Source organism: Typha latifolia, chromosome 1 (assembly GCF_019914945.1).
Source record: "Typha latifolia isolate L0001 chromosome 1, TyphaL0001v2, whole genome shotgun sequence".
Classification (NCBI taxonomy): domain Eukaryota; kingdom Viridiplantae; phylum Streptophyta; class Magnoliopsida; order Poales; family Typhaceae; genus Typha; species Typha latifolia.
In genome coordinates this window covers 8,078,312-8,102,131 of record NC_133086.1, presented here as the reverse complement: position 1 = coordinate 8,102,131, position 23,820 = coordinate 8,078,312, and the positions used below count along the sequence as shown (strand labels likewise).

Below are 23,820 nucleotides of genomic sequence, written 5' to 3'. Positions count from 1 at the left end.
GTGTTCCATGTTCTTCGATATTTTTTTATGCTACTTCAATCTTCTTGATACCGTTAGAGCACTTCAATAATATTTTGACTTTAAAATTAAATTTTCACGTCAATATTCTTCATTAAATATTTTATAATTTGTGCATATGCTCATAAATAAATCTAGACATATTATATAAATATAAATTATGTTTTGAAATATAATTGTACTAATTACATAAGTAAAAAAAATCCTGACAAAATTAAGGCCGTATTTGAAACGTTTATTGAATAACTTGTAATTAGATCATACGTAGGTTTTCTATCTAATCTACTCTCTCTCACACTTAGAAAGCAACATGCCATAAATTATTTCTTGAAACGTTTGCTAAGCAATCTTTTTTATCACCCTTCTTCTCCAAGATATTACTTGAATGTCTAAAATAAGTGTAAACTTACACCCACCATGAAAACAACGGCATAAATTAAGAATCTCAAACCAATAATACAAGTAAAATATACATCTACCTATCTACAAAAATAAAAGTATTGTTTCAGAGTCAGCTCAATAATGCAAAGAAAACAATCCAAGCTCCTAATAATAGTCAATGGAGGAGGTGATGGGTACTTCTGACGGTAATAATATAGGATTTAGCTTGCAATTTGAGTAGTTTTCAAACCACTGCCCATTGTTCTAATCAAACCGCTATCCATTTTAATCAATCTTTCACCATCAAAATGCAGTGCTTTCATCAGCTAAGCTAGACTAGCTCGATTAAATTATATGTCTGAGCTTTAATTAAGCAAGATTAAATCATTCTCTATAAAGCTAGACATGGAGAGGACTAGTTATCTTTTAGGAGGGAAGAAAGGCATGGCGAGGAAGGAGAAGGTGCCGAAAGGCTACGTTCCTATGATCGTCGGCGGGGGGCGGGAGACGGAGAAGATCCTTGTGCACACCAAGCTCTTCAAGCATCCATGTTTTGCAGTGTTGCTTGAGATGGCTGCACAAGAATTTGGATATAAACAACAAGGGATACTTCAAATTCCGTGCGGCGTCAAGGAATTCCGGTCGGTGATCAAGGCCGTCGAGAAGGAGAAGGCGAAGTCATGACGTTTATGTTCGACTATCTTTTTTTCTCTCTCTTTTTTTTTTTTTTTCCTCTACTCATCTTTTTGATATACTTAGATTCAGACACCAGTAAGATTTTGAAATTTTAGCTTCAAAAGCTTTGGTGTAACCTTGCAAGCTACTCATGAGTTTCTTAATGGGTATCTTCTTTTGTTTCAAAGAATCACATCTTCTGCAGCAATTAGTACATGTTGATAAGGTTTATTTGATCTATATTTATGTAACTGGAGTAAGGGGTTCTAATTGCTCCAGGATTCGAGCATTCACGAATGATTTTATTTGTCCTTGAATCCAGTTAAACCCAAATTAAAATCTAACGTTGGGTTTTAGATAAGGGATCCGCTGTTAACCGTTTAATCTCGTCAATTAAAATACAGAAACATACATTATACGATAAAGATAATTTGTTTATTATAAATTTCCAGTAAAACAGAACAAGTTATAAAAAAGAGTAGCCTCTGCTAGGATTTGGTCAGTAGTTTTATGAGAAGACCAAATAAATTTCCATAGAAATTTAAGGAAAGTCAACCACCTCTTAAACAATACTTTGGTTTAATAGGGCACAAAGCTGAACATTAAATTGCTACAACCTATTATTCCAAGCTAAAATTTTGCTTTCCATATCATACATTCAGATTTCCGACCAAAAACATTCAACCAAGTGAACATCTAAAATTTCCTGACACTGACAACAAGAACTTAAGAGGAGGCATTTCAGAATCGGTGCTTTCGCATTATCTATTGACTAAACAACACAATTGGACTGTTTTCAAATCAAATAATTGTATAAACATAATGAATGGAAGAAAAGCGATTTAAATTCCAAAAATGCAATGCTTTCTGTACTGCAACTTTGATATAACTCAGGAAATAAATACTCCGATACAACTATATTAAAAGCTCTTGACAACATTGTGTAGAAGACCAGTGTCATCACTATACTTTTGCATCTTTTCTTCTCTTTGTTTTGTTGTCCCTCTTCTTTTTCTGCATCTTGTACTCCTCGTATAAACTGAGGGACAATGAAGTGCGGTTCAATTCGCCCCTCAATCTCTCATTCTCTGCAATGTCTCTGAGCACTGTGAAATGATCTTCCAATCTCAGTTTCACTTGATCTTCATCTAGGAAGCTCTCCACACACTGAAGTTGATCAGGATCCAAAACAATGAATTCCTTTCCTTTTTCCCGTCTACTTTTAATGTTCAAGGAAAGGGGTTTACTGCTCTGTTTGAGCAATTCTCGCTCAATTGATAAATCCGCAAAGGCTTGTGGCGGAGAGATCGTGGATAGATAAGCCTGATTCTGGGCAGGATTCATGTTTGCCATTGTTGAAATACTTGCAGCCATCGATGAAATGGAAGGATTGTAATGTTTCACTAGAAGGCTAAGCTCCCAGAGAACTGAAGCAAGAGCACCACTTAAGTATGGATCTGTTGCTTCTGGTTGGTATTTCTAGACGGAAGTAGTTAAGTAAGAACAAGTAAAAGATGAGGAGTCTGAACATTTAAATGCGTAGTTAGGGCCTTACCACAACTAAGCCAGATAGTGAACCACCACCAGCGTCATTTTCCAACAGATTACGGCACTTGCTATTCTTTTGGAGTAGATGTGTCAGTGTGACTAAGGCTGAAACAGATATGTTAGCATACCCAAATATTAAATTTAGAGGTTGCCGTTGAACAAAACAAAAAGATTCTTCTAGAGAGTAAAAACTAATGCATGGTTGACCAGTATTAGACACAAGCAAAAACAATTGTGGCATGGAACAAAATGCAGGTCAATTATGAAGCATTACTAATAGTAAACCATGGAATTCTTTAATATCAGCCCAGAAATCAACATATAGTAATATATTAGTCTGAAAATAACATCCTCATGAATCAGTTTCCTTCCCTAATTAAGAATTCCATCAGGAAGAAATGCCTTGCTCCCCCAATTCATAACTCAGCAAACAACATAATTTCCCTTTATCACAATAAAAGGAAATTTCATATCCCAACAATGAATGAAAAGATAGCAATGCTAATTAAGCAGGTAAGAAAAGACACTCGAAGAAAGAAAAGTTACCAGCCATGGCTTCTGCTGAACCAAAGGATAAAGAGAAGGTCGCTAGACGTTTTATAAAAGCAGCTGCTCTCTGCATATCATGCTGTCTGCCTTCCCAGAGCATTGTCTTCAAAGCTTCAGCCAACACCTCACCTCGATCTCTGCATATATATAAGTCCAGTCAATACAGATCATTAATGGATAGTGTAGTAAATACCAATTCCTGCAATTTCAGCTCAACAGATTAAGTTTGTGTGATATATGTGACCACAACAACTACTATTGAAAATTAGCAAATTGGGCCGAGCCCAAGAACTCATTTTAGCGTATTAAACCAAACAATTAACCTCATAAACCTACCTAATTTGCTGCAAGTCCCTTCAATCTGGTCTAAGTACAGTACGCAACAACTTAGTCATTAAAGAAGAAGCCCAAATTGATTATAATACTGTCTCTACTTGTTATTCATCTTTCCAATCTCCATAATACAACACAGTGACACACAACCAAGTGCACAAACATTTCATAAATAAGGCAAGGATCTAATACCTTTCCATAAAATCATCGTTAATTTAACAACTACTCTAACAACTAAACCATTAGAAAACCCAAGACATTTGCTTTAATATCACGTTAATATATTATATTCTAACAATCATAATCCCAAAGTGAACTGGTCAAGTATAGCAGTACCAAGCCCAATATTATAATTTACTTCTATGTTCTTTTATTCCTTTTCTCTATGTTTTCTTTATTAATTTTTGTGTTCTCCTACTTTCTTCCTTTTCCTTCTTTTTAAACTTGATTTCATATCTTCCAATTATCTCCTTCCCCTATTCTCTCTGTACATCTGACTTTTTATTTTTATATGTAGTATAACCTATTAAGATAATATAAAAGATTCAAAGTATGCTATGGGTTCATAGTGCCCCACATGGCACCCGCCAACCGCTATGCGCCATAAATCCTCTTGGCCACCATATTGCCGCCAGTCTTTTTGGAACATTAGAAGATACTTTGAATTTTCAAGTGGTTTAGCACCAAGAAAGCAACAATGCATTGTAATTGAAAACATAATGTCTTCATGAAATGTGGTGAAGCAACATCAATGCTGGTATATGATTAAGCAAGTCAAGTTTCAGACTACAGCATCATCCCAGCCCAGTCAATTCAAGTAATACATTAGAGGCCAATTATTTTCAGCGGGCATAAAAGGACCTAGTAAAAGCCAAACCTCCATGGCTCCATCTAATTTCAACTAATAAAGCTCTTAAAGCAAGCAGACGATATCAATTAATTATCAACTACAGCAGCTTAAAGCATCAAGAGAGAGTTTATCAATTTGATTCTGATAACGACAAGCTTTTTTAACAGAATCACAATGGCATGTTTGCCACAATAGGGTCTATTTATTGATGATAACGAGAAAATCAACTGAATTACAAGTAGAAGTTAGGTAAAGCAGAGCCAGAACACTGCTCCTATACTACATAATTGTTAATAGGAGAGATTTGTGCCCAAACCTGTCAGGTCGATACTCCAGTATAAGGTTATAAAGCTGCACAAAAAAGTCTTGCAGATCCACGTTCAAAGCATCAAGATTGCTTCTCATCACTCTAAATGCCACTACACAGCACTGTAGACGTTCTGATACAGACAGGGAATTCTGATGAGAAATACCATCATGTCGGTCACTGTAACCTGCTAGTTTTTTCAGGCAACCAATAAGATCACTCATGAAATCCAAATCAATCAGATGTGAGAACTTTCCCAAGCCATCCAAGCAAGGAGCAAGTAATGGGTATGCTGTAGAACCACCAGGCAATGAAATAGCATTAACCTTAGACCTGTAATTATTAAAACAACACTGATACATCAGAGATATCACTCACGAAAAAGAACTCCAGCTGAGGTTTCTTGTACTTTATACAACTAGAAGTTCTTGCACATGTAATGGAAATAACAATAAATTGACTTTGCAGTAATGAAAAGGTGAATTTTGAACAGATAGTGTTCTTGTCTGCACATCTAATTTTGGGAGGTTCTCATACAAATTGGAACTATTATGTACTGATGCATCAAACATACAAGAAAACTTGGAGAACTGAAGTAGGAAAGAAAGGCCAGAAGGAAACCACAAGAGCATTTATATTAGCATAAAAAGTATATGATAACCATTTCTAGTGTTAAGTCATTAAGGTATTGACTACAACATATAGTTTCTCTACCACTTTCCTGTCCATGCATTTCATAGATCTTCTACGAATCATGCCCCAGTTCTACCATGGGTTAATTTGGAGTCTCTAGGAATAATAATCAGTGTTCACCAAAAGTGAAAGCATTATCAACAAATAACAGCAGGCTATAATAAAATAAAGCAGATTAAAAAAACAGAAAATAGCAAAATAGAACAAAAAATCTGGAATATGTAAGAAGATCAAGGAGGAGAAAGAAAGGTGGATTACTAAGCAAAGTATCTAGTATTATTTGCCTCAAGGATGGTCATGCCATAGGCACAGCCTGTGTCGACCACTAGCTGGCATGGAGCAGCACGTGCCGCAGCACTTGTCGGTCGTGTTACAAAAGAGAGAGAAAAAGATGAGAAAAACTACTCACCTTCACCCTTCGCCGCTTATCATTGACCTTGCCATCGCCGCTCAACCTTGCCATCACCGACCTCGTTGCCCCTCGACCTCGTCGATCCGCAATTTAAGTTTTTATTTAACCCGACCCGACCTATTGCCCCTTTCTCCCCCCTCAAGTTAGGGCACGGGTGCGAGCGATAAGAGCTTGGGGACGACGGCGAGGTTGACGACAAGCAGCGACAGCAAGCTCGACGATGAGGTCGGTAGTAAGCGGCGAATCTACTAGGAGGGGTGCCTTGCAGCACCCCTCATGTCACATGCCGGTACACTACCGGCATGGTAAGTGCCCATTGTTGATTTGCCTTGGAGAATTCATAGACACAAGTTTCACCTTGTTTTACTTCACAAAATAAAACGCCAAAAAATAGGGGTTACACAGCCCATTAGCAACAGTGAGCAAAATTTCTCTTCCATCCCACCAACCGTCGCATGCACACTCAGAATCCTATACCACAGCTACTGTCATCTTCAAGCAGAGGAGAAACTTCATACACCACCGAGTGCTAACATTCCATCTGAGCAATTCCATAGAGCACTCCCCTGGCCACTCTCATCCAACACAAACGCAGCGAACATTTTTAATAATGATTCATTCTGAATTTCCACAGATAAAGATCATAAATTGAAGGTTTTACAGATGCATCTAACAGATATTGCACAACTGATACCAAAGGGCTACTTTATTGAATTTCATCATGGTCATACAGATTGATAGAACACAACCTGATCATAAAATACTGCTCATGAACTACACATCTTAACTCATGGCATATAATACCTTTTAAAATGCAATAACATGGAAGTACCGCACTCTGCACAAATCCATTATAGACATCTAATGGACATGTCAAAAATCCAATGATCTCTTTACATATGGGCTTGATGTTGCAGGTCACATTTTATAATGTTCATATCCAAATTTACTGGTCCCCTTTTGTACCTATAAGATTCAAATAACATACTAGCAAAATTTTCCTGACTTGAACTAATATAATTACACTTTTCAATGGTTGGTTGCACGTCTGTGACTTTGTGTTCTGCATCACTTCCATGCTTATCTTATTGTAAGCGAAGGTTTAAAGAGAAAATGATACTGCTGACAATTTACAGATGGGGATAAAAAAAGGAAATGAACTCCCTTTACATATCAAAAGGCACACCTGGAGTTAGAAGGATCCATGCTATGCTTCAAAATACGGAAATAGGTCTGAAAAACTGCAGATAAAGCTTCTGACTGCATCCTTCTTCTCTCCATTGGGTCAGGAACAAATGAGACAGACTTCAGATCTGCATTCACCTGAAGCGGACAATCAACATTTAGGAATACAGCCCATGTAGATATGATTTATGAGCGCCACAAGAAGTCGGTCTAAAGTACCTCCTTCCTTGTTTTTTCTATCAAATCCCGCCTACTTCTCTTTTTATCATTGCCTTGCAACTGGTTTGGAACCTCATGATTATGCCATCCCCTTCTTTTCTTAGGCCTGCCTTTTTCCTCCATCTTTTCAGATTTTCGAAGATCCTCATCAAATTTTAAAGACAAAAAAACCTAACAAATACAAAACCATAATGAAAAGTGGGCAGGAAATGATCATCAGAACCAACGATTAAATTTTCACAAGGAAAGGTCATGAAATTAAGTTATGTATAGTGATCGAATAAGTCCATTACCGAGAAAGATAGAATAATAAACACATACATATACGCTATCAGGATGAAGTTGGCAATCATGGAACTTCACATGATCTGCGATTAATCGAACAGCTTGCAAAGTTGCTTCACCGCCATGCTTTCCTTCATTGGCAAATAGAGACTTTATTGTTTCACAACAGAGTTTCCTATCAAAAATAAAGTAAAACACATAAGGTGCAATAATCAACCACCTTGACATATGTGGCCACAACCTTTTCACATTCATCACATACAACCTACAGGAGAATATGTGACCACAACTTTTTTCACATCCATTTTATGTATAAGATGGATATATAAAGTAACCGAGTTTATTTTGGGAAAGTAGATATTAGAATTTCTTCCAATGTGCTTCTCATTGGCAGACATGCAAAGTAATTCTAAACCTACATACACTAGCCCAAGAGAGCTATACAAAATGGTAAGAAAATCTAGAAGAAGTAATCAGAACAGGAAAGTACTTAATGAAAATATCACCAGAAATAATTTTCGAGTCTAGTATTTTCATTATTACTTAAAAAGTATAAATCTACTGCAAAAGATATAATAGGAAGTCACTCCAACTTCTTTGGTTTCATCCGCTACCGCTTGTTTCATGACAGTTCAAAGAAGAGTAAATCAGCAAACAGTAAAGTTTGGAAGCTTTTGAAAGGGGATGCCACAAAACCTGAGTAATAATGTTCAGACAGAAAGTTACCCTGACTAACCCACACAACAATTTGACAGCCTATAAAGTGTTCTCTCTTGGAGAACAACTTATTTCCTTGGAAGTGCCCTAGGTCAGATGATAATACAACAACATCTCATCTGCAAATCTCTAGAAACCTAGGAAGTAATCAGAGTTTAAGCCTATCCGAATAAGTAACCATATGCATTTCTGGATCTTTGATATCTTCCATATGGCTATTACTGCTATATTTTCAATAAGATTAGAGCATTTATGACCTAATTATATTTAGAGGGTAGGGAAATTAATAAATAATTTACAAACTCTTTCAGGAAAGCATTTGGTAGCATTTTTATATATTTGTGTGTAATATTCCTAATTTCCCTTTACAGAAAGTGTCTACTGTCTTGAGAGTCCAAGTTAATATAAACTTTCTTTAAAATTAGATCTTGAGTTTCATTTTGCAGGAATCTTACTTGATTAAGAATCCAATATTTTGTATGATTTTTCATTTGATTGAACCAAATTATGTTAAAAGAACCCTACTTTGATAATAGATTGCTTAAAGAAGAATTTGGCTTCTTACGGCTTTTGGAACATATTGATGAGAAAGATCAGAAAATTGAAGAAAAACGATTGACAAATAATGAAAAAGTAGAGTCTTCTCCTTACCTTTTCATCCTAATTTTCCCTTTCTCCCCTTACTCTTCTTAGAAAATTAATTACAGTGCTGGATATCCTATTCTATCTATAAACAGGGAAGTATCCCCCCTACTATAAGATTCTTCAACATGTGAAATATAAACCAGCTCTGCAGGTGCATTGTTTTATTATTTGAGAAAAAACCAATGTCAGGCATCTTCAGTCCCTGAGCAACTTCCAGTTGGGAAAAAGAAATAGAGTGGAGAGCATAAATACCTTACGACATCATCAGATGAGCTTATGTTCTTAACGACACTAATTAGTAAGCTCTCACGGAAGTTGAAATGCGGTGCAGTATCCAATAAAGTACACATGCAACGAACAGCAACTTGACGAAATGAGGTCTGTTTTTCCAAACCTATTAACTTTAGGATGTATGCCTGAAAATATGCACAACATGAAAAGGATTGGCATGTTTCTAAAAATGCAACTGGACATATGAAAACATGAAAGAAAAAGAATTTGAATGCTTTACAACAAGTGAGATTGAGATATTCAATTTTTGCCATATAATAAAAAATATCAACAAATGTATCAAATTCACGAGTATGTCACAGTATCATTAATGACAAAAATAGGCAGCAACTTCAACACCAACTAGTAAACTGGTGAAGCCTGGTAATATTCAGAAAATGGATTTACACATTATGGCAAATCAACTAAATTCAGCTAAGAGGGTAGAAAATAATAAATTTAAAATTAAAAAAAAATATATAAACAACTTAAACAATTCAAATGAATAATCAGCATTGAGCAATAATTTTAAACTTGAAGCTTCTCTTTATTCTTAGAAGCTAGAATTGTTGCTTAAAGGGAAATTAATATTCTACCCAAAATATTATTTATACAAGATGAGCTTCCTAATAATGAGTGAACCGCCCCTTATATCATTTCCCAGTTGAGCAAATAATCCTCTATCAGTATTCATCAGAATATGGATTAGCTTCTATGCACATGATTCCTTTTTCGACACTATAATCTAGGGAATACAATTTTGCAAGAAAGCATGTTAGATTAATTATGACATAGAGGCTACACCGCAGAGATAAATTATATGAAACAGGGATGAAAGAATGTTTTGCAAAAGAATTTTTACAATTGAAATTTTTTAACCCTGAAAGTAAGAGAACCTTGTATGAGCGCAAAAGTGTATATTCATAATATCTCATCTTCCTTACTGCTTCTGAAACCTGCACTGCCAGCTCCTTTTCTGTTAGTTGTCTGATACGATAGCTACAGAAAATAAATAAAAAATGGTTGCATCAATAAAGATAGAAATTTAGGTAAGGAAAGTTGGCCGAAGACCACATATCCTAGAAAGAATAAAAAGACAGCAGCTTATACCCAGGAATTATGTCCTTGAAAACGGCCAACAAGGACATCAGACCAAGCTTGACTATGCTATGGTCTTCATCATCACAAATTTGCAACAAGTCTGTTAAGGACCTTATATTTGACTCAGGATTTTCAAGCAATGTCATCCCAACTTTAGCCACTTTAATCTTCTTCTTTGTAAATAATTCTTCAGCTGAAAGATCTTCCTGCACCTTTTCCTGGACATTAGCACAATAAAGTTATGATAAAAGATAAAGGTAAATAGAGAAAATTTAGCTACTGCACTAAATAAATGACATCACCAACCCTTGTGAACAACTAATATGTCATATGACTTGTCAGAAGAAAAGAAAAGAATCATGAGCTGCACGACAGTAGATATCAACCAAGCTGTAGATCAAAGATAAATTCCTATGACATTGATATTACAAGTTCCAAAGGGTAATTCAGTGCCTTATAAAAGGCATGTCTCTCTACCTCATTTTTTAAAAAACCATTCTTATCCCATCAATCCAGCTTCCTGATCAAAATCCAGAAATGTCAACTTTAAGACCATTTTTAGCCTCTTTTTTTTCTCTGCTCCATATAAATATCCTTATTTCATATACCTAAACATCATTCCAACTTATATTCCTGTGTCCATATATCTTTCTTAAATCTAATTAAGTAATGAGGAGTATTATGTATGTTCTGAATGAAATGACCATTTTTTACCACATATGCACGTTATCTCTCAAATGGCAAACAGGAAACTATTTAACCTGCACAATTTTCACTAGAAAAATATTGTTTAACAATATTATCCAAATGTTTCAATGTCATGGAAATTCTGACATGCATCTTGTAAATCAACACATTCTTTACGACTATATAGTTTTTGTCCTATTCCTGTTTATTTATCTACTATCATGTAAGAGAACTTTTTTGACATGATCAATATGTATTGACGATCAACTTTACCATACATGCTGATTGGCACTGTATTGTGCAAAGATTGTTCTTTTTGGGAAGAGTTCTAAGTTTCTAACATATCAACTTCAAGAAAGAGCAATAATAGCAGAAGTTAGAGCTGCACTCTCTTATAAGCACACTGCATACCAAATTATGAGTGCCAATAGTGCTAGAAAGCAATCACTTCACAAGGACATATTCTGAGTCTAATCTCTGAACTTCTTTACCCTAGTTGGTTTGTTATAAAATGAGACGATCGTGTTTTAATTTAAAACAATAAAGAAGTTAAAAGGCAATCATTAGTCCAAAGAATGCCTAACATATAATGACCAACCATTTCAAACTGTGATTGCTGATCAATCTTCTGTAAAATCCAATCATTTTTTCTTGAACTTGAACTGTATCAGTTATACATTGTCACATTAACTGTCTTCAGCTTGGCTTGACTGCAGAATACAAATTGGCAGTTTTGCTGGTTAACAGATTAAATAAATGCTTTCATATAGTTGGATACATGGGCTTGTAGCAGGCAGCTGTCTCACTTTTCCATATTAATAATTATTCAATGTAGCTAATACAGATATCAAGGTATATGTGGTATTACTTTAATTCAAGTGGTACTCAATTTTGTACAGTAATAATCCCACATATAGGTACAGTCAACGTACCAAGGGAGCAGGTCCATCCGAAGATTACAGAACAATTTTAGGTGCAATGCAGTTCAAATCAAGAACGAAGAATGAATGACTAGGATATCTGAGCATAGATAGGGAACATGGTCAAATAACTAAGGTACATGATTATCTCTCATAATTATCCCAGAGTTAGGCCAGGCATACAATTGTTCTACTTGAACTTTCAAGTTGGCTTAAGAATGCTTGGCTTCTTAGGTCATATTAGTGCTTTTGCTTATAAGGATGTAGATTCAGCAACATTTTTCTAATCACAGACAAAAGTTCAAGATAAAATAGTTGGACAGTTGGACCTCACAATTCCAAGTGTTATAATAATACTATAAAAAAGCAAAATAACAAATAATAGTGCAGTTGATCAGCAGCACTAGAAAAACAAAACCATAGTATGTTAAATGCATTCTAAGGTGTAATGTACATCCTACAAGTGTTGTGTATGTCATTCCTAAGAAGTAGGACTTTGAAAAGCTGAAGTGCCAAAATTTTACAGATATTCCTTAATCACAGCTCCAATTTATTTTTGCCACTTGCCATATTTTAAGTACAGCCAGTTGAAGCAAGTCTAAGCAGTAATTTCCTAGAAAAAGAAAAGTTATTTTATCACCTCCAATAAATTGATCTGTAAATTTTCAAACTTTATCAGGTATCTTTATTTGACCTTCCAATTTTATGAGCCTAGCACTGCCTATTCCAAATTCACAGAGATGAGATCTCCTCAAAAAGAACTCTCAATTAAACAAGGAATTTATCTGGTGGTATCCTACGTAAAAATGTTTGTCTTACAAAGTTACAGCCTTACAGGTATAGCCATATGATAGCTAAGAAGCAAGTAAATGTAAAATGTCAACATGCAGCACACTACCACCTTCCAAAGAAAACCAGCATGTTAGAGACATATGAAGGCTCAGCCATTCCTTTGAATCAAATATAAAGTCATTTAAAAACAACGGTTTGAGTAGGAAAAAAGAAAGAAAACAATAATTAACATGCTATGTAAGGAAGCATATGTTCTCTTCACTATATTGCAACAAGAAGGATATCAAATACTGCACCATCAACTTAAAAAAATGTAAACTATTGAAGGAAGAAAACATTGCATAAGGATCACAAGTACCAGCACTTCAGAGTGCAGCTTTCCTTCAGGAACATCCATCTTGCCTTCCTCCTTTGCAACCTTCTTAGCTTCTTTTTTGTCCTTCTTTAGTTTTTGCCTTCGTTCTGCCTTTGTAAGCCTTATTACACCTTTTTCCTCATCATCATCTTTTTTGGGAGATGCAGTAGCATTGCTTTTACCTTCATATCTTTCTTTCTTGGCTGCAGTTCATGCTACCAGCATCAGAAATATAACATTATTGGAAAGCTGCCAACAGACAACCATATTGATTGTCCTTCAGTAATATAACTAGATGTTTAATGAACTAACAAATTTAAACATAAAAGTGTCAGATATTGGTGATCTCGAAAGCAGAAGCCCAATAAATGGAAATGAACAGTGTAGAGATTTGTGTCCCAATTATTGGAATCCAACTGATCACAGTCTGGTAATAACATCATTTTTTTTATTCAACTTTGTTTTGGGCAATCTCTATCGTTAAGCCATAGGCCAAAATGGGTTCCCTCATTGTTGATAACAAAGTTTAATTTTTCATGTTTCTTTTTGGTTCTCCTCTGGCCCATTTGGAAGCTTTCAATTGCATTTGGTTAACCCTTAATTGGAAACTATCTGGTCCTGCTGTGCCGACCACAATCTAAGATTCATAGAACTTAAAGTTAAAGGACTCCAGTTTTCTCAGCTTATGATAAAGACAAGAAGATTATTTTGAATCATGTAGTTGTGGCAAAAGTACTTAAAACTATCAAATCAGAAGTGCATATCACTAATGTTACACAAGAAGCATTGGCTCTACAAGACACCTAGATATTTTTAGTCATTCATGTAAAATAAAAGGCTTAGACAACTAGGTAAAAGTTACATAACAGAAAAGGATATTGATGAATTACTTGGATATTCCAATTTTGAACTTCTGAATATAAAATATTAAATGGCTTAATGAAATCATCAACATTTTTTTAGAATCACCCAGATTGTTCCTTTGGAGTAGATCAAGGCTACAATAAACCGTCATGAAGATCCTATATTGTCTGGTTATCACACATGGTTACTGGAAGGAGTAGGATATACTCACCTACTTTAATCATTGGTTATACAATGATGGTTGAATTTTATCAGATCTATTGTATGTATAGTATCCATCTTCCATTTATTGATGTTCAATTATTAAGTTTAAAGTAAGGTGACCCATGACCTAGTCCATGATACGATCAGCTTCAAGTTTCAATGCCCTCCATGAATGATGAACCAAACTAACATTATAGGATGAAAGAGTCCAATATGAAGTATTACAAGTCGTAAATTTTTATGTTATATCGGCGGACCCGAGGCCAGATAAAAGGAGGAGAGTTGCATTCGGTAGCGTGACAGCCAGCACAAAGTCCTTGTTAGTCAGTGCTCATATGCAATGGACTAGTAAAGTCATGAATCCATGATAGAACTTAACGTAACCAGGAACATTGCATTAAGTAGAGCTAAATGGAAGATAAGATAAGTGTCCACGGTCAACCCAAATAGTTAGTCTGGCGGCTTCTTGTTGTTATTGTTGAAGTAATTTAGTTGAACATAGTGATCACCTGTTCTATATTTCCAATCTCCATCTAATGTTCTGATTGGAAGAGCATCAACAGGGTCTACTTGGGCTTCGTCTTCCTGAACCTTCGAGAGAGCAGCCTTTCTATTCCTCTTCTCATAGAGAGCTTCCAATTCATCCTCCTTATGATCCGCAACTCGTGTAACGTGCCTTCAAGACCAAAATCCCAGTGATTTAATCCAAACATAACAAAAATTGCGCAAACACTCGCACCACGAGCGCAAAAAAGACCTCAAATTTATCCAATAAAACGATGAACTGAAGGGATTGTAAACCTGTCGATGGATTTCGTGTCGAGCTTGGTGAGGAATCCGGCATACTTCCGGTTTTCCCGCACGAAATCGAAGTCCTCATCAGATAGTTGGAGCTCGTCCTCGGCGATTTCCGGCGGGAGATCAGGAGGGAGGATTACCTTCTTCCTCTTCCCCATTGGCGAGTTTTGGAAGGAAAATGGACGAAAGAAAGGGAGGGGAAAAAGAAGTCAGGGTAGGAATTAGGGTTTAGGGTTTTCAACTCACAAAACACATGATTTGTTTGGGCCGGGCCTTGTGATAGGAAAGCCCAACTTTTCTTTTCTTTTTAGTGTTTTGTTTTTAAAAAATTTTAAGAAAACAAAAAAAAAAAAGAACTTCATTAATCAGTAACAAACCGCTCCATTAGAGTCCAAAAATTGAAGAAAATGGGAGGAAAAACACCCTCCCAAATACATCCAAAACTTTAGTTTTTACTAAGCCAATCTGTTGATCTATTAGCTTCAATGTAAGTATGAAATTTGAGATATCCTCAGTTACAACAGATCTAATTGCCCAAGGTCCTCCCTATTGAGCACATTTGTTTGAATTTTGTAAGTCTATTTTCTATCCACAGCCTTCGTATCACAGCCTCCAGAATTGCCCACAACTTCTGTAGCAATGGCATATCCAAATTTTCAACATCTTAATCATGTAAGAGTAGGACTATCATTAAGCAGTCTAGCTACAAAATTCACCACATCTTGTTAGACTAAGAAAAGGGCTCGTCTGTTTTTAACTTATATTGTGTGCTTTGATCTTAAGCACTTAGCCTCTTACATTTTACACTGTTGCAATTTGCTAATTTTTCATTCAAAACTTGCTTCGCAAATGCTAGAATCAATTGGTTGGCACCCTTTTTTCTTGTCATATCTAAGTTACCAAATTACTAAACTATCCTACTATCATCAAAGCAATTTTTTTTTTCATTTTCTTTTGAGATAATAAAGCTTTTTTCAGGTCCTATTAATGACTAATTAGTTATAATTTAGTATGGATCACATGAGGATTAACTGATTAATTGGTTAAGTACTTAGAATTAAACTATAATTATTGAAGAAAAAAATTATTAAAAAAAAGTTTAGGATTCTTTAAATGGCAGTGGTTGTAACCGTAAATAATCGCTTTGATCGCCTACCTGTATCTTCTATCATGTATGATTTGCATCTTTTCCAATTCTTCGATAAACTCAAACTTATCAATAATGAAAAAAAAATAATGTTATATAAATAGCTTTTACAATATAATAGTATGATACATAGAAAATAAGGAAAGTCGAATGACAACTTTTTCACACAAGCTCAGTATGTAGCTTAAACTTAGGTAATATATTTTGATGAATCTAAAAAGTGAATTTAATTTAAATAGATAAAGTTTTATATTTTTAGACAAAAATAGGCACGATAGAATTTAAATACATGACCTCTCGATTTTTGCCTAGTAGGATTTTAACACATGATCTCTCGCTCTGATAGTATATTAATTCATCAATTACTTTAAAAACTTAAATTATTAGATAATCGTAATTTTTATATTTTATATTCTAACAAATTCGTAGAAGTAAAGACTCTCGAGTTGATAGAATTTGACTACAAGACCTCTTGACTTTTGCCCGGAAGAATTTGAATACGTGACCTTAATTTTGCCCGACGGAATTTAAACACACGGACCTCTTGCTTTGATATCATGTTAATTCACTAACTTATCTAAAAACTTAAACTATTAGTAAACATTAATTTTTATATTTTGTATTCTAATAAATTCGTAGAAGGAAAGAGTCTCGAGTCAGTCTACGGATACATCCAACCGAATATTACTATTGTTAAAATTTAAAATACAAATTCCCCCAATACACCCAACCAAATGTGGAACCCTTTGTGTGGATGATTCAATGATTAGCTTATTCCTACAGAGGAGATTCTTAGAAGTTGCATATGAGATTAGTCCCACATGGATTAAAGATAAGATGCAAAGGATTGATATGTAATGATGGATAATCTTCTACTAGATGTTAATACTTAAATAAAACATTCTACATCCACCTTCTGCTTTGCCAAAAAAGCAGAGCACAAAGGGGGCCTCCCATTATCCATTGCAAATGTTTAGCTTTTCCTATCTTAATATCTTTTTTCCTAATCAAATCACAATTTATTAATCTCTTAGCAATAGGTAATCACTATGGATGGTCTCCCTCAATTCCATGGAATTTTATAAGTTGTGACTTTTAATCATCTTTACATTTTTTTTATGTTCTTACTAAGTTTCGTAAAATTTTGTTAAAATTTTATAAAATCAAGTTTCTATTAATCAATTTAAATATTTTTTAGAAATAATTTCCTTTTTACCTCACCCTTTTTCCACGGTGAACTCATAAACTTTCTTTTATATATATAATGACTCTTTGAACTATCAGAGATACCTCACTTGACCATTTCTATTAGCAGATCATTATATACTAAAAAAAATTATCGTGTATCAATAAAAGTTTTGGGGGTCATATGTAAAAAAATAATGATAGTTTAGGGAGTTGAAAATGAATTATCCCTATTTTTTATGTCATTATTTCTAGTGTCGTCGAGCAGCTTAGTGTAAGTCCTTGTTAAATCCAATACAAATCCATAATACATAAGCACATTGATTTATTACAATTATACTAGATTTCATATGATATATTAATCCAAATAATATTATTTCATTCTTTTAGCATAAATTGAATTTCAACATCAATTAGAATTGCCGAATCTTAATCTGTCTCAAATACAAACACCATCACCATTCGCCATTAACTATCTATCTTGTAGTTTTGTCATAAAAGTAACGAGAAGAACCATTAAATTTTCCTTGGAGAGGGATGGCAGCTCTGCCGTGATGATCAAGTAAAGGAGCTTTAGGTGATTCGATTCTTTGATACGTTTAAAAGAGAGCATGGTGCTTGGTTGGTTGAGAATTGTGCAATAATCTATGGAAGGATCTAAACCCACTTTTTACTCACCATTAGCAAATGATTCTCCTCCCATTGACCTTAGAATCGGATGCTTCTTCCAACTTAATTTGGCTTACACTAGCTAGTGCAAGATTCCAGAAAAGCCCACCAGTGATTCCCATAGATGATAATTGATTTAGTTCAAGAGGTCACTATTTAACATTAGGCTCACCAACAACTAGTAAATTATAAATTGGATTTGCTCAACAACTTTTTCAGGATACTTTTCTCTCCTAGGGTTTGGTATTAAGTTAGAACTAATTTCTTGAGACTCCAAGAATGGTGTGTCTACAAATTTTATTTGAAAAATTAAAGAAAAAATAATTTGACCTAATGGCTTGGCCAGGTTTCAATTTACTCTTATATACCATCATCTAGACTAAGTTGTAACAGTTATATATTTTTTTTAAAATTAATGCAGTTCCTTGGGGCTAATATTTCAAATGACCAAAACTATTCCTACTATTCTCCAATAAAACTCTACTTTTGTGAGATTAATTAAATCTTTTCACATCCATATCACAAAAAAAAAAAAAAAGTGATTAAATTGAAAATATATAAGAATAAATTAAAATGGGGCAAAATCACAAGAGAGTAGACTATAATTTATCTTAAAATTTTTATGTGATTAGCAAAAATATTAATGCATTTCCAAGCTTAGGATTAGGATCAGTAACTACCTCTGTAACATTTGCTTGTGAATTCATCTAAAACTTACAGATAGAAAATATTAGGAATCAAACTGTAATAATAATAATAATAATAATCAGAATAGGTTAAAAAAATAATAACTCAACTACTCCCAGTTATTATATAGGTTAAAAAAATAATAATAACTCAACTACTCCCAGTTTATTATTATATAATTTCCACAGCCGCTTAGTTGTATTCAATATTACTTAAAAAATTTGCACGTAGAAGAAGTTCATAGCAGCAGGAACTAACTCCTTTCCATTAAAAATATTTTCCTCTATAACACTAGATGATTGCTTCCTTAGTTTTACCAATCTAATTCACTTGTGAAAAAAATAAACTATCATCTACAAAAGCAACTATAAGTGGTCCAAAATTTAGATTCTTTTTTTTTAATCATAGGAAGTCAATTATTTAAGGTGAGAATACACTAAGAGATGAATCGTTTTGGCTGGCCATCGTTTTAGTCAAAGTGGGTGACCATTAGAAAGGCAACACATCCCACAGAACAAATAAATAAATATATATGCAAAGTTAATAAAGTTATTATCGCATGGAAAGCTAATGATAATCATTATATATAATTTATATGGACATATAGTGCTAATTATAATAACGTTGTGATAGTGGCAATGAAGAAAATCTTGAGCAAAGTAGTTTGAAAACGAGCAACGTGGCCGGCCGAAAGGATATATTTGTATTGCTTCTGCCGTTCAAAATCGCCGGTTTCCCTTTTTAATCTTTTTTTTCCAATTTAGGTGGGGCCTTTTATGCACTAAAAAGATCGGATTGTTAGGTCGGATGAGCAATAAATAAATATGCGATAAAAATACCATGATAAGCCCATCATTGATGGCCTTGATTTTGTTCGGGCTAACCTATTGCGAGTTAGATGTGTGCATCAGTTATGCATGCACAAATGTGAATCCAGAGAGACCGATGGATATAATAAAAGCCGTTAGATGTGCGCTTCTGATGATCACCTAGATCGACTTACACAAGATTGGCCCAGAAGAAATCCTATTCCATCGTGATTAAGATTATTTATTATATATCTTCTCCATTTAGCTAATGGAGGTCGAAATGGAATTATGGTAATCATGTAGAACTTCTTGACCTAATTCTTTCATCTTAGATTCGGTACCGGTTGTTCCTCTGAGGATCTATCCGGGCATGGTGCATTCGATAGATAGTTCTGATGATTTCGGCTGTAATCATATCCCTCTTTATATTTAGTTTTAAGCACAGTTAAAACGGACAAATACAAATAATTAAAACTTGGGCTTGTCAATAATGAATCAAATGTGATTCTAGAAATGGAGTTCCTAGATGCTGTCAGGATTCTCCGAGGTGAAGCTATCAGTCTGTGGAGGATTATGAACCTTGTTCTTGAGTGTGTAAACCTGCTAAGAAATCGGAGGAACTCTCGTGTCATTCGTGTATATAGAGAGGCCAAGAGAGACATGTTCTTGTATGGTGGGTGATAGATATCCATTGGTCCTTCCCCCAAGACTTCTTTACCTGATCAATATATATATATAGATATATAACTTATATCATGGTGAGAGTTCTGTTAAACTCACCCATAGTCATGAGAGTAACTTTTTACCTCCCATTCTCCAAATTTAAAAGCAAAGCCTCATCAAACTTGAGCTCTTCTTGTGAAGCTTCTCTCGCTTTTTAACACTCCTAAACACTTAAAACATCAGATAGATGGCTTCTTTGCTCTTCAGAGATAAGAGAAGGATGAGCTTCTCCTGCTCATCCTCATCCTCAGCTGCTGTATGCATGAGCATAGATCGGCGGTCCATCGTTCGCCCTCTCGCCGGCCGACCTCTCGATCGCCATACGCCTCGCCTCAGAGACACACAGAGAACCAAGCAGTCTCAACCCTCCTCAAACACCAAAACCAAGAACCAAAACTATAACAAGAGAAGCTCAGAGAGACCCACTGAACTAATCAGTCCTGTGGACTCTTCACGATACCTGCTCAAATCTTCGCGGTACATGTTGAATGACACTAACATCATCGATGTCTTTCCTGATCATGCACCAGTTCCTGCTCTCGCGTGGAAAAGAGAGGATGAGGCAGTCGTTTTGAGGCCATCTTCTACTAGATCACAGGACCAGGTCTTGTACGAGATGCTCTAATAGTTCTCTTTGTTAATTTGCTTGTTTCTAGATGCTGGGCAATATTTGGCTGATCACTTGGCTGTGTCTTTTAGGTTGTGGTTTTGAGAGTATCCTTGCATTGCAAAGGTTGTGCAGGAAAAGTCAAGAAGCACATCTCAAAGATGGAAGGTGGGATTTATATATGTTTGTGTTTGACTCTTTAGTTCACTTGGTTGCATGTCAAGTGTCTAAAATTGAGAAAAATTGCAGGGGTGACATCCTTCAACATAGACTTGGCGGCGAAGAAGGTGACGGTGGTCGGAGATGTCACGCCTTTGGGCGTGCTTAATAGCATCTCGAAGGTCAAGAATGCGCAGTTCTGGGCGTCGCCACCGCGGTCGTCGGCGTCGTTCTAATCAAATTTACACCTCTTAAGCTGTAGAACTTTTTTTTTCCATATTAATTTTCTTTTATCTGTTCTTAGTCAAGAGGTGTACATTGAGTAGTCTTTATCTTGAGGTCGTCTGACTATAAATCTATGTTCCAAAGAGTTCTGGGACATTCAGTACCCTTTCCTATGAATTAGTGATCTGCTTTGATCTGAACTAGAAAATTCAGGGCTATATGATTTAATTGTTGAGGATGTTGACAAGTAAAACGATCTGGCAACTGGAACTTGTAGTGTTGGTTGTTCTTATCTACTACAGCGTAGAGGAAAAACTTTAGATTAAATATCATAATTAATCCTCTCCAAAAAGATTAATGAAGTGTAATCATGCAGCAAAATTTTGTATCTTCCACCAGATTCTGAGGGAAGTTACTGATTATCCCCGTCAGCAATTCATGCACAATCTTAATAACTACATATAAGCTATAGGGATTTAGCTAGGAAATTGAAACCATTTCATGGCACAAATCTTTGCAAATTTTCACTCTCCCCCATCCCAAGTAAAATAGAGGTTATCATTATAAACCAGTGGTCACGTCCTATGATTATTGGAGCTAATGTAGTAACTATTGCATCATAACATTGTATTAGTATATTCTAGATATTTTATAATTAATTTTTTGAGAGGACTGACTCAGTTATCTAACCGATTTAACTTATAATTATCCAACGAGCTCATATATATATATATATATATATATATATATATATAAGTAGACTATCTCTAGTCCATTGAAATCTGAGACCAGGAATTCTCCCTTTAGAACACATACTATCCTACCATACCACCAAAAGAGAGACAGGGACAAGTGAATTGCAGAGCTTAAGACAGCAAAAATACACTAAAAGCGAAGGCCCCAGAGGTGTCAAGCACAAAGAAATTAAAAGACATAAAAAGCATCAACCCAGCAAACCCGAGAAGAAATAATCCTACAATGATGAGTCCAAGATGGAGAGAGTGTACATGTAGCCTCTCCAGATGAACTGTTACCCAGGAATTTATACCTTTCTCCGAGGATAAAAGGCAGCTTCTTTGCTACGGTTCTTAGACTTGTTGATCTAAACGATGTAGTCCTTCAGGGGTGCCACCTTTTCCTGCTACTATTTTGTAAGCAGAGAGGCGTGCTTGGCATGGATATTTTTCTTTTCCACTTTCCTTTTTTCCAGTGCAGTTTCACCTTATAAAAGAACCCTCCTGGTTTGCACTCCTGAACAGTGTTATTCATCTGCAAGTTTGACCCTTCTTAATGTGAGTGTTTGGCCAGACTAGGCTTCCTTAAACTTATTTATCCTTGAACTTATTACCTGAAGGAGCATACATTAAATACGATCAAATATTAGCACTTGGGCCGAAAAGTTCAGCATTTTATGAAATATGAATCTAATATTTCTATCGAGTTTACTGATTGTAACACGACGATATCAACATTCTAATTATGTTTAGGATAAAATATTGAATTTTGCAGTGCCTTATACTTACACGTAAAATGCTCATAAGTTATAATATTTTTCTGTTAACATTTTTTTTTTGTGATTTATAGATTAACATCGATCCCAAGTACATTCAAGAATCAAAGTGTAATCATGTTAGCAAGCTAATAAACTACCTTCTCTCTACGCAAATGCACCCCATAAAAAAAAATTAAAATTTTTTTCTCAGTTTATAATATCATCTTTATGATTATGAACTGATCAAACTGAACTCCAACTAATGTCTACAGAAAAATCTAGAATTTGAGAAGGAGCCATCAATAAATATAACAAGCCCGGTCCACTAACATAAAGGGTCGAGGATTCAAACCTCTATCCTTGTAAAAGTGCTGACGAGAAATTTAGCGTGGGTGGCACTAAAGATTTAATCCTCTTGAGTTATAAATAGCCTTTGTTACTCCTCATTTAGTTTTGAGTTATAAATAGCATGGGTGGCACTAAAAACCAAGACTTCTATGTACTAATATTCAAGAAACACAGTGAACTGCAGCACCGACTCAACCCCGCCCGTCCCATTCACCAACGTCGCCGATCCCACCGTCGGTGAACCCCTTCGAGTTCACGTACTTCGAGACTCGTACCGGATTGGAATGGTGGTTAGAAGCAGAAGCAGGAGGGGAGAGGGGGTGTGTGTGCATGGTTTGGCTTAGTGTGTTTGCTAGAAGAAAAGGGTTGATTGATGGATACACAGACATAGGAATAACGAGAGGATTAGGGAGGATCATGGGAGATGGAGTAGGTTGGACTTTGAGATGCAGTAAAGCATTACGGTTAGGGTTCTGAAAATATTAATATTATTAAACTTTTTAGTACAGAATAAACATAAATTGACCGCATAGCGCAGTGGATTAGCGCGTCTGACTTCGGATCAGAAGGTCGTGGGTTCGACTCCCACTGTGGTCGTTGCCTTTTTTATATGTTGCACTATTTTATTGCGTAAAAAAAAATTCATAACAACCAAAAACATTTCCGTTGCCGGGACTTGAACCCGGGTCTCTCGGGTGAGAGCCGAGTATCCTAACCAACTAGACTACAACGGAGTTGTTTATTTCCTTTTTCTAAAGTAACATAAAAGTACATATAAGATTTAATTTAACTTTGATTACAGTGTAAAAGATCTAACCTCACCTAGGCCGATCGACTTACTCTCATAAACTCTGTCCTCAAATTCGATCCCTCTCTCTCTCCTCAACTGGGCTCCTTTGGCCTTTGGCTATTTGGACAAGGTGGTTAAGTTAACTAGACGAATTAACTTGGAGGTGTAGGA

At 35.3% G+C, this 23,820-nt stretch overlaps 2 protein-coding genes and 2 non-coding genes across 4 annotated transcripts; 2 read left to right on the top strand and 2 right to left on the bottom strand.

The window, feature by feature from the left end:
* Positions 1–1,813: 1,813 nt before the first annotated feature.
* LOC140792246 (nucleolar complex-associated protein 3) lies at positions 1,814–15,063 on the bottom strand. Its single transcript, XM_073143116.1, has 13 exons — positions 14,812–15,063; positions 14,520–14,686; positions 12,946–13,145; positions 10,198–10,406; positions 9,984–10,086; positions 9,070–9,233; positions 7,492–7,630; positions 7,171–7,341; positions 6,953–7,089; positions 4,671–4,994; positions 3,169–3,308; positions 2,630–2,727; positions 1,814–2,553 (listed from the first exon to the last, which is right to left on the bottom strand). Exons 1-13 carry the CDS (start codon positions 14,964–14,966, stop codon positions 2,038–2,040), a joined length of 2,523 nt encoding a protein of 840 aa, XP_072999217.1. The 5' UTR covers positions 14,967–15,063; the 3' UTR covers positions 1,814–2,037.
* A 4,912-nt stretch (positions 15,064–19,975) lies between these two features.
* On the top strand, positions 19,976–21,190 carry LOC140798210 (protein SODIUM POTASSIUM ROOT DEFECTIVE 2-like). The gene is made up of 3 exons (XM_073151983.1): positions 19,976–20,632; positions 20,728–20,803; positions 20,885–21,190. Exons 1-3 carry the CDS (start codon positions 20,216–20,218, stop codon positions 21,028–21,030), a joined length of 639 nt encoding a protein of 212 aa, XP_073008084.1. The 5' UTR covers positions 19,976–20,215; the 3' UTR covers positions 21,031–21,190.
* A 2,192-nt stretch (positions 21,191–23,382) lies between these two features.
* Positions 23,383–23,456, top strand: TRNAR-UCG (transfer RNA arginine (anticodon UCG)). The gene has a single exon. It is a non-coding gene; the product is annotated as a tRNA-Arg (tRNA).
* Positions 23,457–23,520: 64 nt separating this feature from the next.
* Positions 23,521–23,593, bottom strand: TRNAE-CUC (transfer RNA glutamic acid (anticodon CUC)). Its single transcript has one exon. It is a non-coding gene; the product is annotated as a tRNA-Glu (tRNA).
* Positions 23,594–23,820: the final 227 nt, after the last annotated feature.